This window comes from Liolophura sinensis, chromosome 8 (assembly GCF_032854445.1).
Source record: "Liolophura sinensis isolate JHLJ2023 chromosome 8, CUHK_Ljap_v2, whole genome shotgun sequence".
Classification (NCBI taxonomy): Eukaryota; Metazoa; Mollusca; class Polyplacophora; order Chitonida; family Chitonidae; genus Liolophura; species Liolophura sinensis.
The window spans coordinates 56656142-56674455 of record NC_088302.1 but is presented as its reverse complement, the minus strand read 5'-3'; the positions used below and the strand labels follow the sequence as shown (position 1 = coordinate 56674455).

Genomic DNA, 18314 nt, shown 5'->3' with positions numbered 1-18314 from the left:
TGCATGCTCAGCTGGTGTATTAGACTGGACTGGCTAACTTTGTACTTACATGTTCCTGAGTGAGCCATGGGCTGTGTCTGCCACAGCCAGACCCCTGCATGCTCACCAGGTGTATTAGACTGGACTGGCTAACTGTACACTTGCATGTTCCTGAGTGAGCCATGGGCTGTGTCTGCCACAGCCAGACCCCTGCATGCTCACCTGGTGTATTAGACTGAACTGGCTAACTGTACACATATGTTTCTGAGTGAGCCATGGGCTGTGTCTGCCACACCCAGACCCTTGCATGCTCAGCTGGTGTATTAGACTGGACTGGCTAACTGTACACTTGCATGTTCCTGAGTTAAGCCATGGGCTGTGTCTGCCACAGTCTGACCCCTGCATTCTCACCTGGTGTATTAGACTGGACTGGCTAACTGTACACTTAACATGTTCCTGGGTGAGCCATGGGCTGCATCTGCCACGGTCTGACCCCTGCATGCTCACCTGGTGTATTAGACTGGACTGGCTAACTGTACACTTATATGTTTCTGAGTGAGCCATGGGCTGTGTCTGCCACAGCCAGACCCCTGCATGCTCACCTGGTGTATTAGACTGAACTGGCTAAGTCTACACTTACATGTTCCTGAGTGAGCCGTTGGCTGTGTTTGCCACAGCCAGACCCCCGCATGCTCATTGGGAATGGCCAACTTGTATTTGTCATAGCTGAGTACATGTGCCGTCACAGGGCCATGTACTGTAATGTAGACAGATATGATATGAACGTGACCGATCGGACCAGATAATTGCCCAAGCAATTTTTTCTCCATCGCTTTTTATTGGAACTGTGCAATAATTAAACTTGTCTGTTATTTATATTTTTTTTCTGTAGCAGATACTAAAGTTGTCTTAACTGATTGCTGTATTATTTTCATGTTCATGGGTTATTAATAGATGTCTAATTATGTGCATGCATAGCTGGTTATATGTGAATATTTGTAACCATACTGTAGGACACTTCAGGCTAAATGAAGTCTTATAAACACAGTTGGAACAATTATACCATATTTGGAGCCACAGATGGAGCAACTATGTCATAGTTGGAACAATTATACCACAGTTAGAACAACTACATGTATGTCATAGTAGGAACAGTTATACCAAAGTTGGAACAACAATGTCATAGTTGGAACAATTACACCACAGTTGGAACAACAGTGTCATAACTAGAACAATTATACCACAGTTGGAACAACTATGTCATATTTGGAACAATTACACCACAGTTGGAACAACTGTGTCATAGTTGGAACAATTACACCACAGTTGGAATGAATGAATGATCCACGCTTAATGCTACATATATATGCTGCAATATTGTAGCCATATCGAGTCGAGAATAAGTTGAAAATGCGAGTTGGTGAATGGCTTACGATATGGTAATGAAAATCCAAAATAAAACAAAAATGGTAGCAGATGTTTAAAACCTGATAAAAGGAACCAAAACAGTTAAAACTCAAAAAATCACTATATATAATGCATGTAGATAATTTGTATGCAATTAAGCATATGTATGTATCGGTCTACCTGTTGGAACTGTCATAACACAGTTGGGACAATTGTGCCATAGTTGGGAAAATTATACCACCGTTGGAACTATCATGCCACAGTTGGGACTGTCATACCACAGTTGGAACTAATGTGCCATAGTTGGGACAATTGTGCCACAGTTGGGACAATTATACCACAGTTGGAACTATCATGCCACAGTTGGCACAATTTTGCCATAGTTGGAACTATCATACCACAGTTGGGACATTTGTGCCACCGTTGGGAAAATTGTAGCACAGTTGGGACAGTTATACCATAGTTTAGACAATTGTACCATAGTTGGGACAATTATTCGACAGTTGGGAAAAATGTATCACCATTTGGACAATTTGAGTACACTGTATTTATAATATCCTTGATTACATTAGGCATTAGGCCAGTCATGAACAAACATTAAAGTGACCAGAAGTATATTTTCAGAATTATTTATTTGCCATTATCAGTATTTTTCCTGAAAACATCTCTAAATCCACTGGGCTAAATTCCATGAAACCCCTCACTGACAATGATTGAGTTCCACCAGTGGCCATACCTGATCGAGCTGTGATCAGTGTTAAGAGCCTTCAGTAGACATTTGTCACATCAGATTTCAGATCTGGTTTTTAACCATTATATCTTCACAGCTCCTGAGCCAAAAGAAATGAAACTTTATGCATGCAACTTTATCATTCATAGACTCAGTTTTGGCTCTTTAGCCCTTGTTTTTCCAAATTGTGATGGTGTGGAAAGTTGAGGGGTTTTAGGTAGCTTCATGTTAAACCTTTGCAGTTGAAGATCCTTATCAAATCATAAACATGAAGGGCCCTTGTTGGTCCATTGGATTTGACAATGGGGCTGATCTGGCAATGGCTGATAATTCTCTGACAGATCACGGCCTAAACTGTGCTTACTGAACTCTTGCTCTGTCTTGTATTGCAACTTGTCTTAACCTGATGTATGTATGGCCTAAGTAAAAGCCCTCTCAACAGGGTCAGGTTTCAAGACTAGACTTTGCTGTAAGCCATTATTCTCCTCTGTTGGTTGTCTCTTTCAACCAGTCAGCTTTTAGTGTTCTGATTTTCATTCATATTTTAGCTGAGCATATGAATGGCCTCCATGTGTGATAGTAGTCAAATCTAAGGTAAACAAAACAGCCCTGGTTTTATCTTCACTATTGATCTTTAAGATTTGTTGCCATCAGCGTTATTTTTAGCTCTAGTCATTGCCTGGTATTCTGCGTACAGTGATTGTGATGTGGAAGTTGTGTGAAATGCTGACAGGTGGTCTGGATCATCTAGTCACTGACTGATCATCCAGTCACTGACTGATCATCCAGTCACTGACTGATCATCCAGTCACTGACTGATCATCTAGTCACTGACTGATCATCCAGTCACTGACTGATCATCTAGTCACTGACTGATCATCCAGTCTCTAACACCTGTATAGCTGATTACTGACAGGAATTACCTGGAGTTGCACTCAGGATGCATATTCTGGTGGAGTTTTCCAAAATCTAAAGTACTACTTGCAGAGAAGTGTAAACTGCAGCAGTCTGAGAGAATTCAGAGAAATGCTGTGCACTTAAAGATTTGAGTATTAATTAATGAACGAGTGAGTGAGTGTGTGAATAGTGTGAATCAAGCCATGTTGGGGGGTGTCAGTTTGGATGTTCACTTGAACTCGAGATATCCAGGTATTATAAGGAGCATAAACATGTAATTGGTGTTGTCTTGGAATGATATCCCACCTGCGTTCCAGATCCTGCAGCCGGAGACAACTAACAATTGTCCTGCAGAGACTACAACCCTAATTAACATAACACTCCAGCTGTTATTTGCCCCCTATTAATGATCCTGTTAACAGATTGTTTTATCAGAAACAGTCCATGTTCAGGTAGAAAAAGATGAGCCTGCTTACCTGGCTTGTCATTCATCACCTGAGGCCCTCATCTGTCAATCAGACGTCGCTGGCAGCAAAAGACACTGCCTCATCATAGGCACAGGTATAAAATACACTGCCTCTCATGGGTACAGGTATAAAGCGGAATGGGATCTGATGTTTGGGGAGTAATCCATCAAGGGTTACTTGTTTATAACTCATCAAAATGAATGAATAACAAAGCAGCTGGTCTTGTGATGCTCTTTTCAGGGCTGTCACCAAGGTAGTCTGAGCAGCTGAGTTCCCACGACGGTGACATCAGGCTCTTTTGACTGATCTCCAGGCTACCATTTGGGGGAATTGCCCCACTGCCTTAGGCCTGAGTGGGAGTGAGATCAACTTGGCATAGATATCCACCTTACTGAGGAATGTAACCTTAACATCTCCACTGCCTCCTCTCTTGTCTTTCTGGACATTTCCAGAATAACCTTAAAGTAAGAGGTCGTGTTCTGGCTCCCCGGTAACGCATGATGATCATCGTCACTGAGGAGTGCTCACATCACTACCTTATTACAGGTGTGATCTGAGAGGCCTGATGTGCTGCTTCTGGGGATTGTTTGAGTTAGGGTTAATTGTAGCTTACACTCTTCAGGTATTGCACTGTGTATGGAGGGGAGAGGGGGGGGGGGGGAGTTGGGACGGGACCATGTCGATGTTTATGTGCAAAGCATGACACACATGCAGCTACATGTGAAAGTTAAATGGTTTTCCAGGTAGACAGGTATACATGTACATATAGGTAGCAGGACTGAATACCTGAACTTGTGTAGCCCAGTGTTCATATCTCTTTGTGCTATAGATTTGTCCCCAACAGGTCAAATTGCGTCAAGTCTAGAAATACCTTTCTCTGACTGCCTGCTAGGTCGAGCTTTCCCATGCTCCATTCGTGGGCCTCTCTAATATTTCTGTTTACACCTCCTGTATGATTATTCTCCACAATGTCTCCTTTGTAGTTTATGGCAGACGAGCCAGGTAGCTAACCTTAATTCTCACAGACATGCATGTCTGCCTACATGTCTATGGTCTACACTGTAGTTATTCAAAAAAAAAAAAAAATTAAAAGCAGCAGAAGTGATTTAGTGACAGTGAATTTGAATTCTCGCCTTTGTTCATTCATGGCTACGGACTGTGACCAGAGTTTCTGCTACCTTTCATTGATGGCGCTTTAACTGTGTTCAACATAGGGACAACAGCATCAATGAAATGGGCTAACTAGCCTGCATCCAATATCATAGTAGTTTTGCTTTCCTATAGAAACTTTAATACTCTCCTACATTAACATACAATCTCTGTTCAGCTCACCCATTTGGGAGAGTCCTTGTGTCAAAACTCATACTCTGGGTATATCTAGTCCTGATTATTTGTTAGCAAGCAGGATTTGATATTGTGAAAATCCTGAATTTTTGCTTTTCATAGTATTCCGATCTTCGTGTGAAATACTGATTTATGAAGAGATTGAATGTGAATTAGGCAGACTACGGTACATGTAGGTGTATGTAAGTAGATAAGGTGAACCAGTCATGTGATGCAAGGGACTTTCAATGAAAGTGACATGTATGGAAAGCCTGGGCTTTGAAATGACGTTAGAAGAGGGATGAATTAAATAGTGGTGAGGCTGTGGTGCGAGGTCAGACCTTACAGGATTTGGGGGGGGGGGTGGTATTGAGCACTGAGATCCCAGGCTCCCCTAGACCTGCTAGACATCAATAATAAACCAGCTTATTGTATTAGCAAACTCAAATACCAGAGAAAAAAATGCCACACAAAATTTACACAGTACTTCAAAGGAGGGGTTAAATAAGAGCTAATTTGTCCACCCTGGTGGACACTAAACATGTAAGGTTTTGTATCATGTTTCTATGTTTGATGAAAACCTGGGAGTTTGTACCGTAATTGTAGCAATAATCTGTTTCATGATGACATGTAAGAAAATATGAAATACCTTGTATTGAGTCATATCACCCTGGAAAGAGCAAGCGATTTTGATTGAGGGATTAATAGAAGTATTTACAAAGTTACAGGTATGATTGTGTTTGTAGTTCAGCTGCTTGTCACCATCACTTTGTGTGAGGATATGTATACTACAGTTATACTATATCCAGGATATGTATACTACAGCTATACTATATCCAGGATATGTATACTACAGTTATACTATATCCAGGATATGTATACTACAGCTATACTATATCCAGGATATGTATACTACAGTTATACTATATCCAGGATATGTATACTACAGCTATACTATATCCAGGATATGTATACTACAGTTATACTGTATCCAGGATATGTATACTACAGTTATACTGTATCCAGGATATGTATACTACAGTTATACTATATCCAGGATATGTATACTACAGTTATACTATATCCAGGATATGTATACTACAGTTATACTGTATCCAGGATACGTATACTACAGTTATACTATATCCAGGATATGTATACTACAGTTATACTATATCCAGGATATGTATTTCTACAGTTATACTGTATCCAGGATACGTATACTACAGTTATACTATATCCAGGATACGTATACTACAGTTATACTATATCCAGGATATGTATACTGCAGTTATACTGTATCCAGGATATGTATACTGCAGTTATACTATATCCAGGATATGTATACTGCAGTTATACTATATCCAGGATATGTATACTACAGTTATACTGTATCCAGGATACGTATACTACAGTTATACTGTATCCAGGATATGTATACTACAGTTATACTGTATCCAGGATACGTATACTACAGTTATACTATATCCAGGATATGTATACTACAGTTATACTGTATCCAGGATATGTATACTACAGTTATACTGTATCCAGGATACGTATACTACAGTTATACTATATCCAGGATATGTATACTACAGTTATACTGTATCCAGGATAATGTATACTACAGTTATACTGTATCCAGGATACGTATACTACAGTTATACTATATCCAGGATATGTATACTACAGTTATACTGTATCCAGGATACTAGTACTATAACAGTTATACTGTATCCAGGATACGCATACTACAGTTATACTATATCCAGGATACTACTACAGTTATACTATATCCAGGATACGTATACTACAGTTATACTGTATCCAGGATACGTATACTACAGTTACACTATATCAAGGATATGTATACTACAGTTATACTGTATCCAGGATACGTATACTACAGTTATACTGTATCCAGGATATGTATACTACAGTTATACTGTATCCAGGATATGTATACTACAGTTATACTATATCCAGGATATGTATACTACAGTTATACTGTATCCAGGATATGTATACTACAGTTATACTATATCCAGGATATGTATACTACAGTTATACTGTATCCAGGATACGTATACTACAGTTATACTATATCCAGGATATGTATACTACAGTTATACTGTATCCAGGATACGTATACTACAGTTATACTATATCCAGGATATGTATACTACAGTTATACTATATCCAGGATATGTATTCTACAGTTATACTGTATCCAGGATACGTATACTACAGTTATACTATATCCAGGATACGTATACTACAGTTATACTATATCCAGGATATGTATACTACAGTTATACTGTATCCAGGATATGTATATACTACAGTTATACTATATCCAGGATATGTATACTGCAGTTATACTATATCCAGGATATGTATACTACAGTTATACTATATCAAGGATATGTATACTACAGTTATACTGTATCCAGGATATGTATACTACAGTTATACTGTATCCAGGATACGTATACTACAGTTATACTATATCCAGGATATGTATACTACAGTTATACTGTATCCAGGATATGTATACTACAGTTATACTATATCCAGGATATGTATACTACAGTTATACTGTATCCAGGATATGTATACTACAGTTATACTGTATCCAGGATACGTATACTACAGTTATACTATATCCAGGATATGTATACTACAGTTATACTGTATCCAGGATATGTATACTACAGTTATACTGTATCCAGGATACGTATACTACAGTTATACTATATCCAGGATACGTATACTACAGTTACACTATATCCAGGATACGTATACTACAGTTACACTATATCCAGGATACGTATACTACAGTTACACTATATCCAGGATATGTATACTACAGTTACACTATATCCAGGATATGTATACTACAGTTACACTGTATCCAGGATACGTATACTACAGTTATACTATATCCAGGATATGTATACTACAGTTATACTGTATCCAGGATATGTATACTACAGTTACACTATATCAAGGATATGTATACTACAGTTATACTGTATCCAGGATACGTATACTACAGTTATACTGTATCCAGGATATGTATACTACAGTTATACTGTATCCAGGATATGTATACTACAGTTATACTATATCCAGGATATGTATACTACAGTTATACTGTATCCAGGATATGTATACTACAGTTATACTATATCCAGGATATGTATACTACAGTTATACTGTATCCAGGATACGTATACTACAGTTATACTATATCCAGGATATGTATACTACAGTTATACTATATCCAGGATATGTATTCTACAGTTATACTGTATCCAGGATACGTATACTACAGTTATACTATATCCAGGATACGTATACTACAGTTATACTATATCCAGGATATGTATTCTACAGTTATACTGTATCCAGGATACGTATACTACAGTTATACTATATCCAGGATACGTATACTACAGTTACACTATATCCAGGATACGTATACTACAGTTACACTATATCCAGGATACGTATACTACAGTTACACTATATCCAGGATATGTATACTACAGTTACACTATATCCAGGATATGTATACTACAGTTACACTGTATCCAGGATACGTATACTACAGTTATACTGTATCCAGGATATGTATACTACAGTTATACTATATCCAGAATATGTATACTACAGTTATACTGTATCCAGGATACGTATACTACAGTTATACTATATCCAGGATATGTATACTACAGTTACACTATATCCAGGATACGTATACTACAGTTATACTGTAACCAGGATACGTATACTACAGTTATACTATATCCAGGATATGTATACTACAGTTATACTATATCCAGGATATGTATACTACAGTTATACTATATCCAGGATATGTATACTATATCCAGGATGCATATTAAAATATGATACCGGTTGAAATCTTTAAGCAGTATTCATCAGACTTGTACAACAGGCGCATCTTGTTGTGTAGAAAATTTTAACAGCTTCCACTGACCTTGATCTTAACCTATTTTGTCAGAACTTTGCCTGCGATGCTTCGCAAACACACTGTGACAATTGTGCTGATGACCAAGGGATGCCTATATAGTAGTGCTGGGCACATTCTTTTCCATTAAAGTTTTGGAAAGTAAACTTCACAGGGTTCGCCACCTTATATGTAATGCTTGTAACAATGCTACAATATGTATATATGTATATTATTTTGTCTGTCAGAGCCACAGTCTGGATTCAAGATTGCCTTTAACATGTTTGACACGGATGGAAACCAAATTGTGGACAAAAGAGAGTTCCTCGTGGTAAGTTACAAGCTACTTTCGTAGGAAATGTTTTACATATTTGTATTCATGGGATGTATTGTCAGACTACTGTACCGTGTACTCCAGTGTAAGTCTATTCTGTGTACATAAACTTGAGCTGATTGCTTGTCAGTTTTATGTTTAAGACTCTGTGTTTCAGCTTGCTATTTATTTGACCGATGTATGTTTCATAAGATTTTAATAAGCTTTAAGCCATTTTCCTGTACACCTCATGTTGCGATATTCATGTATTTGCTTGTTCGCAGATTTATTTCGTCTTTTTCAGACTTGAGTAAGTTGTGCAATATCCAATACATGTATTTCTCTTTATTCGGATTTCTCCTATTTCTCCTTGAACAGCTGTAGCTTCAGCAGTGCTATGGCCATGTTATTTGCCAGTGTTGTCTTGAATGTTGTCAAGACTTCAACTAAGTGGAGAGAAGTTAATATCCTAATTTAACACTGTTATGTGTTTATTTCTGCACAGTACATGTATGTAAATTTTGATGTGAATATTCATTGTTATTTTATTGCAGATTCAACAGCTGCAAGCTGGATTGCCGGTTAGGCCAATGTTATTGTGCCTTTGTTTCCCTCACAATAGATTCTAACATTAATTCTTCTGCTGTCTGTTTCCTGATGTATCAGTAGACTGCAGATGCCATCTTAATGGTGGCTGAAAAATACTCGATGACTGCATAACCTTCACCTTTGATGACCTTCACCTTCATGACTTTGACTTCACCTTGTAATATATGGCCTTCCCTGTTGCATTTCACTTTTCACATTTCTCATTGTCTCAACTACATCTGTCTTAATATAAATGTCTTACAGATGATCTGCTTGTGACCATGGCAGTCTAGTGAAGGTCATTTTAATTGAGTTGTTCAGTGTCGTGTAGACTTATGTATGACTAAATATGACCACGTCGTAAGATTCAGAGCTTCACATGTCTTAGACTTGTTAGATTTCTGTAATTGGATGATCACATCTCTCAAAGCACTTCAGTAAACATGTTAATTAGTACATAAGTTTGATTTCCAGGTGGAAGAGCTTGATTCTTTTATATCCAGTTAATTTTGTTTTGACAATCTCCCTGAATGTATATATTCCTGGCTGGGTCCTGGGTACATGGAGGCATCCGTTAGTTCTTGCAAATGGCCCTGACTAAGACAGGATCACTCACACTTACAGCTTCCCAGTGTGATTTGTCTGGGATTGGAGTATACTATCACGTAGTTCTTGATAATGGTGCTGTGCTCAAGGTATTAATACCTTGGTATCAAAAATGTTATCCTCTGGTGTTTTCAGTGCACTTGGGTTTCCAACCCACAATGGGTTCAGTTCATGATTAGTTCCACCACATGTAAGGATTACCATCCATGGAATATTTTCGTGTTCTTTGAGTTGCTTGAATTTCTCATTAATAACATAGATGTGAAATTTGGGGAAACCGTATACATGTATAAAGAGTGTATATAGGTATTCCGATGGGTACAAACTGTGCCAACCTATACCTCTTCTTGTATGAATACCACTATATGCAGAATCTATTAAGGAGTAACCCTCTCCAGGCCTGATCTTTTACCACAGACTCTCCAGATGGTACATTATATCTGGACCTGTATTTGTACAAAGACCAAAATGGTTTTCTCTCTTGCGAGTATTCACATCGGTACCCGATGAGTGCTGTATGCAAGGTTACAGTACAGAGTATTCAAATCAGTACCTGGTGAGTGCTATATGCAAGGTTACAATGTGGAATATTCAAATTGGTACCTGATGAGTGCTGTATGAAAGGTTATAGTGCAGAGTATTCAAATCAGTACCTGGTGAGTGCTGTATGCAAGGTTACAGTGCAGCGTATTCAAATCAGTACCTGGTGAGTGCTGTATGCAAGGTTACAGTGCAGACTATTCAAATCAGTATCTGGTGAGTGCTGTATGCAAGGTTACAGTGCAGAGTATTCAAATCAGTACCTGGTGAGTGCTGTATGCAAGGTTACAGTGCAGAGTATTCAGATCAGTACCTGGTGAGTGCTGTATGCAAGGTTACAATGTGGAGTATTCAAATTGGTACCCGATGAGTGCTGTATGCAAGGTTACAGTGCAGAGTATTCAAATCAGTATTTGGTGAGTGTTGTTTGCAAGGTTACAGTGCAGCGTATTCAAATCAGTACCTGTTGAGTGCTGTATGCAAGGTCACAGTGCAATGCATTCAAATCAGTACCCGATTGGAGGCTGTATGCAAGGTTACAGTGCAAAGTATTCAAATTGGTACCCGATGAGTGCTGTTTGCAAGGTTGCAATGTGGAGTATTCAAATCGGTACCCGATTGGAGGCTGTATGCAAGGTTACAGTGCAGAGTATTCAAATCAGTACCCGATGAGTGCTGTATGCAAGGTTACAATGTAGAGTATTCACATCGGTACCCGATGAGTGCTGTATGCAAGATTACAATGTGGAGTATTCAAATCGGTACCCGATTGGAGGCTGTATGCAAGGTTACAGTGCAGAGTATTCAAGTCTTGTAGGTCAAGACGAGTTACATGTAAGAAAGCTAAGAAGGCAGATTTTTCAAATAAAAGAAATTGTTCCTTATTCCTTGGTTTTTACAAGATGAGGATGTTGAGTATTCGAATCAATATTTCATCAGTGGTTTATATAAGGTTAGAATATAGGGTATTCAGTTCAGATATTCACAGATTGGGTAATGTTATTCCTCACTGCTTTTATCAGGCTAATGGTTCTCTTAGACAGGTATGTTATTTACCTGTGCAGGTTCAATGATAAGGAATCCTGGAGATGTGGAGTCAGTAATACTGGAAGCCATTGTTAAGATAAAGGAGGTGTTAAGATAGACGATAGGGCTTTATCTAGCTGACTGTTGTATGAGCCTGAAGATTTATGATAGAGATAGGAGGGAGGGAGGAGGGGTGGCTGGTTGTGACCAGTCATACTGCTGCGCTCATTTTGGCCACATCAAAGGCGTAGTGTCTAATGGTGAATCACAGTGAGTCGCCCGGATCGTTGGGCAGTGTCATGCTACAGGCAGCGACCCTTTGAGAACCAGCTTGCTACACAATGTTCTACTGATGAAGTTAGGCTGGTGTAATTAAAATGCATTTGCCTTGGGAGCCATGTGAGGCATGGACCAATTTGAAGCCAAGAAAGAGCAAAGATGCTGAAATCGTGTGTTTTCTCTTGTACTGACTTTTTGAGCTGGGGACATTTTGTTCTCGGGCACTACTAATGCATCTGTTATTTGCCTTCATTATTATCATAAAGAATAGGCATATTAGGTTTTTATTGAAGAAAATAATTTAGTTTTTAGGTTGGCTTAATTTACATGCTTGCTATGTTTAATAAGACTGAATTTAATTAAAGGTGAGGAAATTGACAGTTGTTAATTTACAGTAGTTTAAAGCTAAATTAATGGAAAACTATTATTAAGTGACATTATGTATGGTATACATTTCTATACATAGTGTATTCCTGCATGATAGCCGAGGAATGTTAATATCTGCAGTTCAAAATATGTGAAGGTTTTTATTTTATAAATCACATTTTAATCTCCAAAGTAATTATAGTCTGATCTGTTGACTTCAAAGGCTATTCTGCCTCTAATTTGACTGTTTAGCTTTGATGTTTACATTGTAATGTTTGGTAAGCGGACATTGCAGTGTCATTAACTGAAGAATTTGTTGAATACATGTATGTATTCTGTATTCAGTGACAGGTGTTGCATATTTAAGCTGCTAATTATATTCCCTCCATACATAATGAAAAGGTTTAGCACAATAAGTCTGTGTAAGTGACTGTACTAGAGCTTAATGGATAGATTTAGTGGGTCTGTAGTTTGGTATTAGAGAATGATTTTATTATCGTCTCATTTACATTCATCCCACCCACATTGTAGATTTCATCTGTGACAGTCTAGGGGAACTAACTCATGGTGAAAAGTTGTGTGTTATTTTTTTCCAAGGGACATAACTCAGGGATGGATATGGTGTTTTGTGTAATTATGAACTGTTCCTGCTCTTATTTGCTAAGAAGTTATTGTAGTATACTATAGGACAGCACTACATATGCCTACTGATGTAACACATAAAACAGATATCTCACAAGTCTAAATATTAATAGAGCATAGTCTCTTTGTACATCATTGATACATGTAACTCTAAAATTGGCTGCCATTTGATGCGTTGTGAAGATGAGAAAGTTAATTAGTTTACTTAGGAATGGGTGGGCACATGGGTTATATTTAATATGACCATCACATTTTCCAGTAAGTTGTTGATGCCGAAAAAAACATGAGAGATTTTTGTCACAGAATAATGATTCACTGTTGCACTACATGTATATCCATATTTAGAAAGCATATTTATTTAGGCATTAGATCTGGTTTCCAGAAGCTCTTGTCTCTTTTCCTATTACTGTTGTCATTTTGAATACCATTCTTTAGTTATGGGGAACCATCATTGGCGACTTACGTGTAAGGGTTAAAAAATTGATCTAAATTGATTCTCAAAATGGTGGCACTAATGTGTGTAAATGCAGTGTGTCTTTTCTTTGTAAAGAATAAGCTTGAATTGCCATCTGTGAATATGCTCCATGTAAACATAGTGGCACAATTGCCATCTGTGAATATGCTCCATGTTAACACAGTGGCACAATTGCCATCTGTGAATATACACGGTGTAAACATAGTGGCACACTCTGTAACACTTTCACTTTCAGCACGGTTCGTAGGAGCCCTTGTCAATGCACTTTGCACTTTTCAGTAAATTATATTTTCTTATGTTTTTTGTTTTCTGTTGGGTTCATGTTATTGTGTTCTATGTTTGTTTTGATTCTCTTGTTTTTCAGTTGAAAAAACTCTTTGGTCTGTCCCATGACAAAAAGAATAAACAGGTGGTGTCCTCCCGGAATGAGCTTAAGCCCCTGAAGGACCTTGTCTCCGTATGTTCTGTGTTAGCGCTCACAGTGGTTCAGGGTGTTCTCCTACCCTCCTGTAGTCTGTAGACATGCCCAGCTTTAACAGCATGCCTTACCACCAGTACTGTTTTACCACTTGTATGATAAAGACTTGTCATATGCCTTGAGCAGCATACCTTTAAGTTTTTTATTAGAAGGATGTCCCTGACATTGGCATTCCGAGCTTGCTACCTGCCCCAGAACTAACAAGAGTTGGCTTTCCTCTATTCCTGCCCCTTGTCCTTCTCTTCCTATAACAGAATAGTTTTTGGCTGTATCTGCATGTACACGTGTATGTTCACATCTGTACTTACTGGGTGACATGTTCTCTTGATCTGGGCTTTGTCTTCCTCACTAGTATGAATCCCTCATCACACAGTCATAGATCCTGCAGGATAGCTTTGTGGTGGTCTTCAGTAGAAACTCATCTGTAGTTACTGGGTGACATGTTCTCTTGATCTGGGCTTTGTCTTCCTCACTAGTATGAATCCCTCATCACACAGTCATAGATCCTGCAGGATAGCTTTGTGGTGGTCTTCAGTAGAAACTCATCTGTAGTTACTGGGTGACATGTTCTCTTGATCTGGCCTTTGTCTTCCTCACTAGTATGAATCCCTCACCACACAGTCATAGATCCTGCAGGATAGCTTTGTGGTGGTCTTCAGTAGAAACTCATCTGTAGTTACTGGGTGACATGTTCTCTTGATCTGGGCTTTGTCTTCCTCACTAGTATGAATCCCTCATCACACAGTCATAGATCCTGCAGGATAGCTTTGTGGTGGTCTTCAGTAGAAACTCATCTGTAATTACTGGGTGACATGTTCTCTTGATCTGGCCTTTGTCTTCCTCACTAGTATGAATCCCTCATCACACAGTCATAGATCCTGCAGGATAGCTTTGTGGTGGTCTTCAGTAGAAACTCATGTGTAGTTACTGGGTGACATGTTCTCTTGATCTGGCCTTTGTCTTCCTCACTAGTATGAATCCCTCATCACACAGTCATAGATCCTGCAGGATAGCTTTGTGGTGGTCTTCAGTAGAAACTCATCTGTAGTTACTGGGTGACATGTTCTCTTGATCTGGCCTTTGTCTTCCTCACTAGTATGAATCCCTCATCACACAGTCATAGATCCTGCAGGATAGCTTTGTGGTGGTCTTCAGTAGAAACTCATGTGTAGTTACTGGGTGACATGTTCTCTTGATCTGGCCTTTGTCTTCCTCACTAGTATGAATCCCTCATCACACAGTCATAGATCCTGCAGGATAGCTTTGTGGTGGTCTTCAGTAGAAACTCATCTGTAATTACTGGGTGACATGTTCTCTTGATCTGGCCTTTGTCTTCCTCACTAGTATGAATCCCTCATCACACAGTCATAGATCCTGCAGGATAGCTTTGTGGTGGTCTTCAGTAGAAACTCATCTGTAGTTACTGGGTGACATGTTCTCTTGATCTGGCCTTTGTCTTCCTCACTAGTATGAATCCCTCATCACACAGTCATAGATCCTGCAGGATAGCTTTGTGGTGGTCTTCAGTAGAAACTCATCTGTAGTTACTGGGTGACATGTTCTCTTGATCTGGCCTTTGTCTTCCTCAGTAGTATGAATCCCTCATCACACAGTCATAGATCCTGCAGGATAGCTTTGTGGTGGTCTTCAGTAGAAATTCATGTGTAGTTACTGGGTGACATGTTCTCTTGATCTGGCCTTTGTCTTCCTCACTAGTATGAATCCCTCATCACACAGTCATAGATCCTGCAGGATAGCTTTGTGGTGGTCTTCAGTAGAAACTCATCTGTAATTACTGGGTGACATGTTCTCTTGATCTGGCCTTTGTCTTCCTCAGTAGTATGAATCCCTCATCACACAGTCATAGATCCTGCAGGATAGCTTTGTGGTGGTCTTCAGTAGAAACTCATGTGTAGTTACTGGGTGACATGTTCTCTTGATCTGGCCTTTGTCTTCCTCACTAGTATGAATCCCTCATCACACAGTCATAGATCCTGCAGGATAGCTTTGTGGTGGTCTTCAGTAGAAACTCATCTGTAGTTACTGGGTGACATGTTCTCTTGATCTGGCCTTTGTCTTCCTCACTAGTATGAATCCCTCATCACACAGTCATAGATCCTGCAGGATAACTTTGTGGTGGTCTTCAGTAGAAACTCATCTGTAGTTACTGGGTGACATGTTCTCTTGATCTGGCCTTTGTCTTCCTCACTAGTATGAATCCCTCATCACACAGTCATAGATCCTGCAGGATAGCTTTGTGGTGGTCTTCAGAAAAAAGTCATCTGTAGTTACTGGGTGACATGTTCTCTTGATCTGGCCTTTGTCTTCCTCACTAGTATGAATCCCTCATCACACAGTCATAGATCCTGCAGGATAGCTTTGTGGTGGTCTTCAGTAGAAACTCATCTGTAGTTACTGGGTGACATGTTCTCTTGATCTGGCCTTTGTCTTCCTCACTAGTATGAATCCCTCGTCACACAGTCATAGATCCTGCAGGATAGCTTTGTGGTGGTCTTCAGTAGAAACTCATCTGTAGTTACTGGGTGACATGTTCTCTTGATCTGGCCTTTGTCTTCCTCACTAGTATGAATCCCTCATCACACAGTCATAGATCCTGCAGGATAGCTTTGTGGTGGTCTTCAGTAGAAACTCATCTGTAATTACTGGGTGACATGTTCTCTTGATCTGGCCTTTGTCTTCCTCACTAGTATGAATCCCTCACCACACAGTCATAGATCCTGCAGGATAGCTTTGTGGTGGTCTTCAGTAGAAACAAAGTTAATCTATTACGTGTTCAATATACGTACAGTTATATTAAACAAAAAATAACATTCTTGGGTTTGCAAGAAGACATGGAACCCATAATGCTTTGGTTGTGCATTGTGTCATGTTTTGCATTGAATCACACATGTATATACGTCTTAGTACAACCTTGGCTGTGCATTAAATCATACATACCCAGATGTACATGACCTTGACTATACATTAAATCATACATACCCAGTTGTACATGACCTTGACTGTGCATTGAATCATTTGGAAGCTTTAATGCTTTGGCTTGCTTGTTTCTTACATCATAATATGTCACATGCTGTTGCAGCTGTCTGAAATTGCTTGTTTGCGACCTTGCTTGTGTTGTATATGTATATAGGCATACAGATAACATGTATTCCCCATATGCTTGCTACTTATTTGGGGTACACATTGTGTGTGGTATGTAATTGATTCCACTGGCAGCTCAGCTGTACGTGTGGCCCACACCTTGGCTTCTTGAAGCTTCCTAAGTCTGAGCTGCTATTTGTTATCGGTCATTGTTGTTTAGTGAAGACCAAAAAGTTGTTGATGAGAAAATGTCATCATATGGGTAACATAATGGGTTGTTTCTTAATTTGTTTTAGATCTTTGCTTTTCAGGCTTAGAGTTGACCACAAATATGGACCATAAGAATTGTGAGCATAAAAGATGAAATTCAGAGGAACTACATGCAGCTATTGGAGCTGTCATAAAAGATACGGTGTTTTTTCTTTATTTGGAGGGTTGAAGCTCTCTACAGAGTACATGGTCAATGGTGTGGAACTTTAGATATGCAGTTGTTCAGGTTTATAAACAGCAACTAGCTAGACAGTAAGGTTTACAAGGAAATGTGCGAAAAATTGATCACCAATGTTTTGTGAAAGTAGCCAGACATATACATATATTAAAAGAACAAAAATATATTTAGGGAAAGTGTATGTGAAATCCTTCACTTCATCACGCCTGCTGGTTAAAGGGAGATCACTCTCACTGACCTCTGCTTGTACCTGATGCCTTGAGTTGAACCAGAGTTCCAGATACAGGCTCATAATGTAACATCTTTCACCCATTCATACATCATTCAGCATTCGTTTACACAGTATTGTTGTAGTTTGGGCTGTATAATGTGAATGAGAACATTGCCCTAAGCAGCCTTTAATTGCAGTTTTGACTTTCATCATTGATTGTGGTGACTTCATCATGATTGGTGTGATTTAATTAATACAGTGAGCTTTAGTTGTAATCCTTGGCTACAGTCTTTCATAATTATTTTTAAGAAGAGTTTGCTCTTCTCTAGCATGATTTTGGATCTCACTGGAATTGTTTTAGGTGTCTTACAGCAAGTTTCTTCGTCAAACTAATGGCTACAAAGTCAACCAAGTGATTTTTTAATAACTAGGATAACAGATGCCAGATTTGAAGGGTT

At 38.9% G+C, this 18314-nt stretch overlaps 1 protein-coding gene across 6 annotated transcripts in view; it reads left to right on the top strand.

Moving 5' to 3' along the window:
- LOC135472447 (calcium uptake protein 3, mitochondrial-like) overlaps positions 1-18314 on the top strand; it is a 98638-nt gene that overhangs the window by 58292 nt on the left and 22032 nt on the right. For 3 of the 6 annotated variants that reach the window (XM_064751958.1, XM_064751957.1, XM_064751962.1), the window contains 3 exons: positions 9031-9113; positions 9650-9676; positions 13982-14074. In XM_064751958.1, the coding sequence (XP_064608028.1) occupies positions 9031-9113; positions 9650-9676; positions 13982-14074 (203 nt within the window). The remainder of the gene's footprint in view (positions 1-9030; positions 9114-9649; positions 9677-13981; positions 14075-18314) is intronic. The other 3 variants (XM_064751959.1, XM_064751960.1, XM_064751961.1) reach the window with 3 other exon arrangements.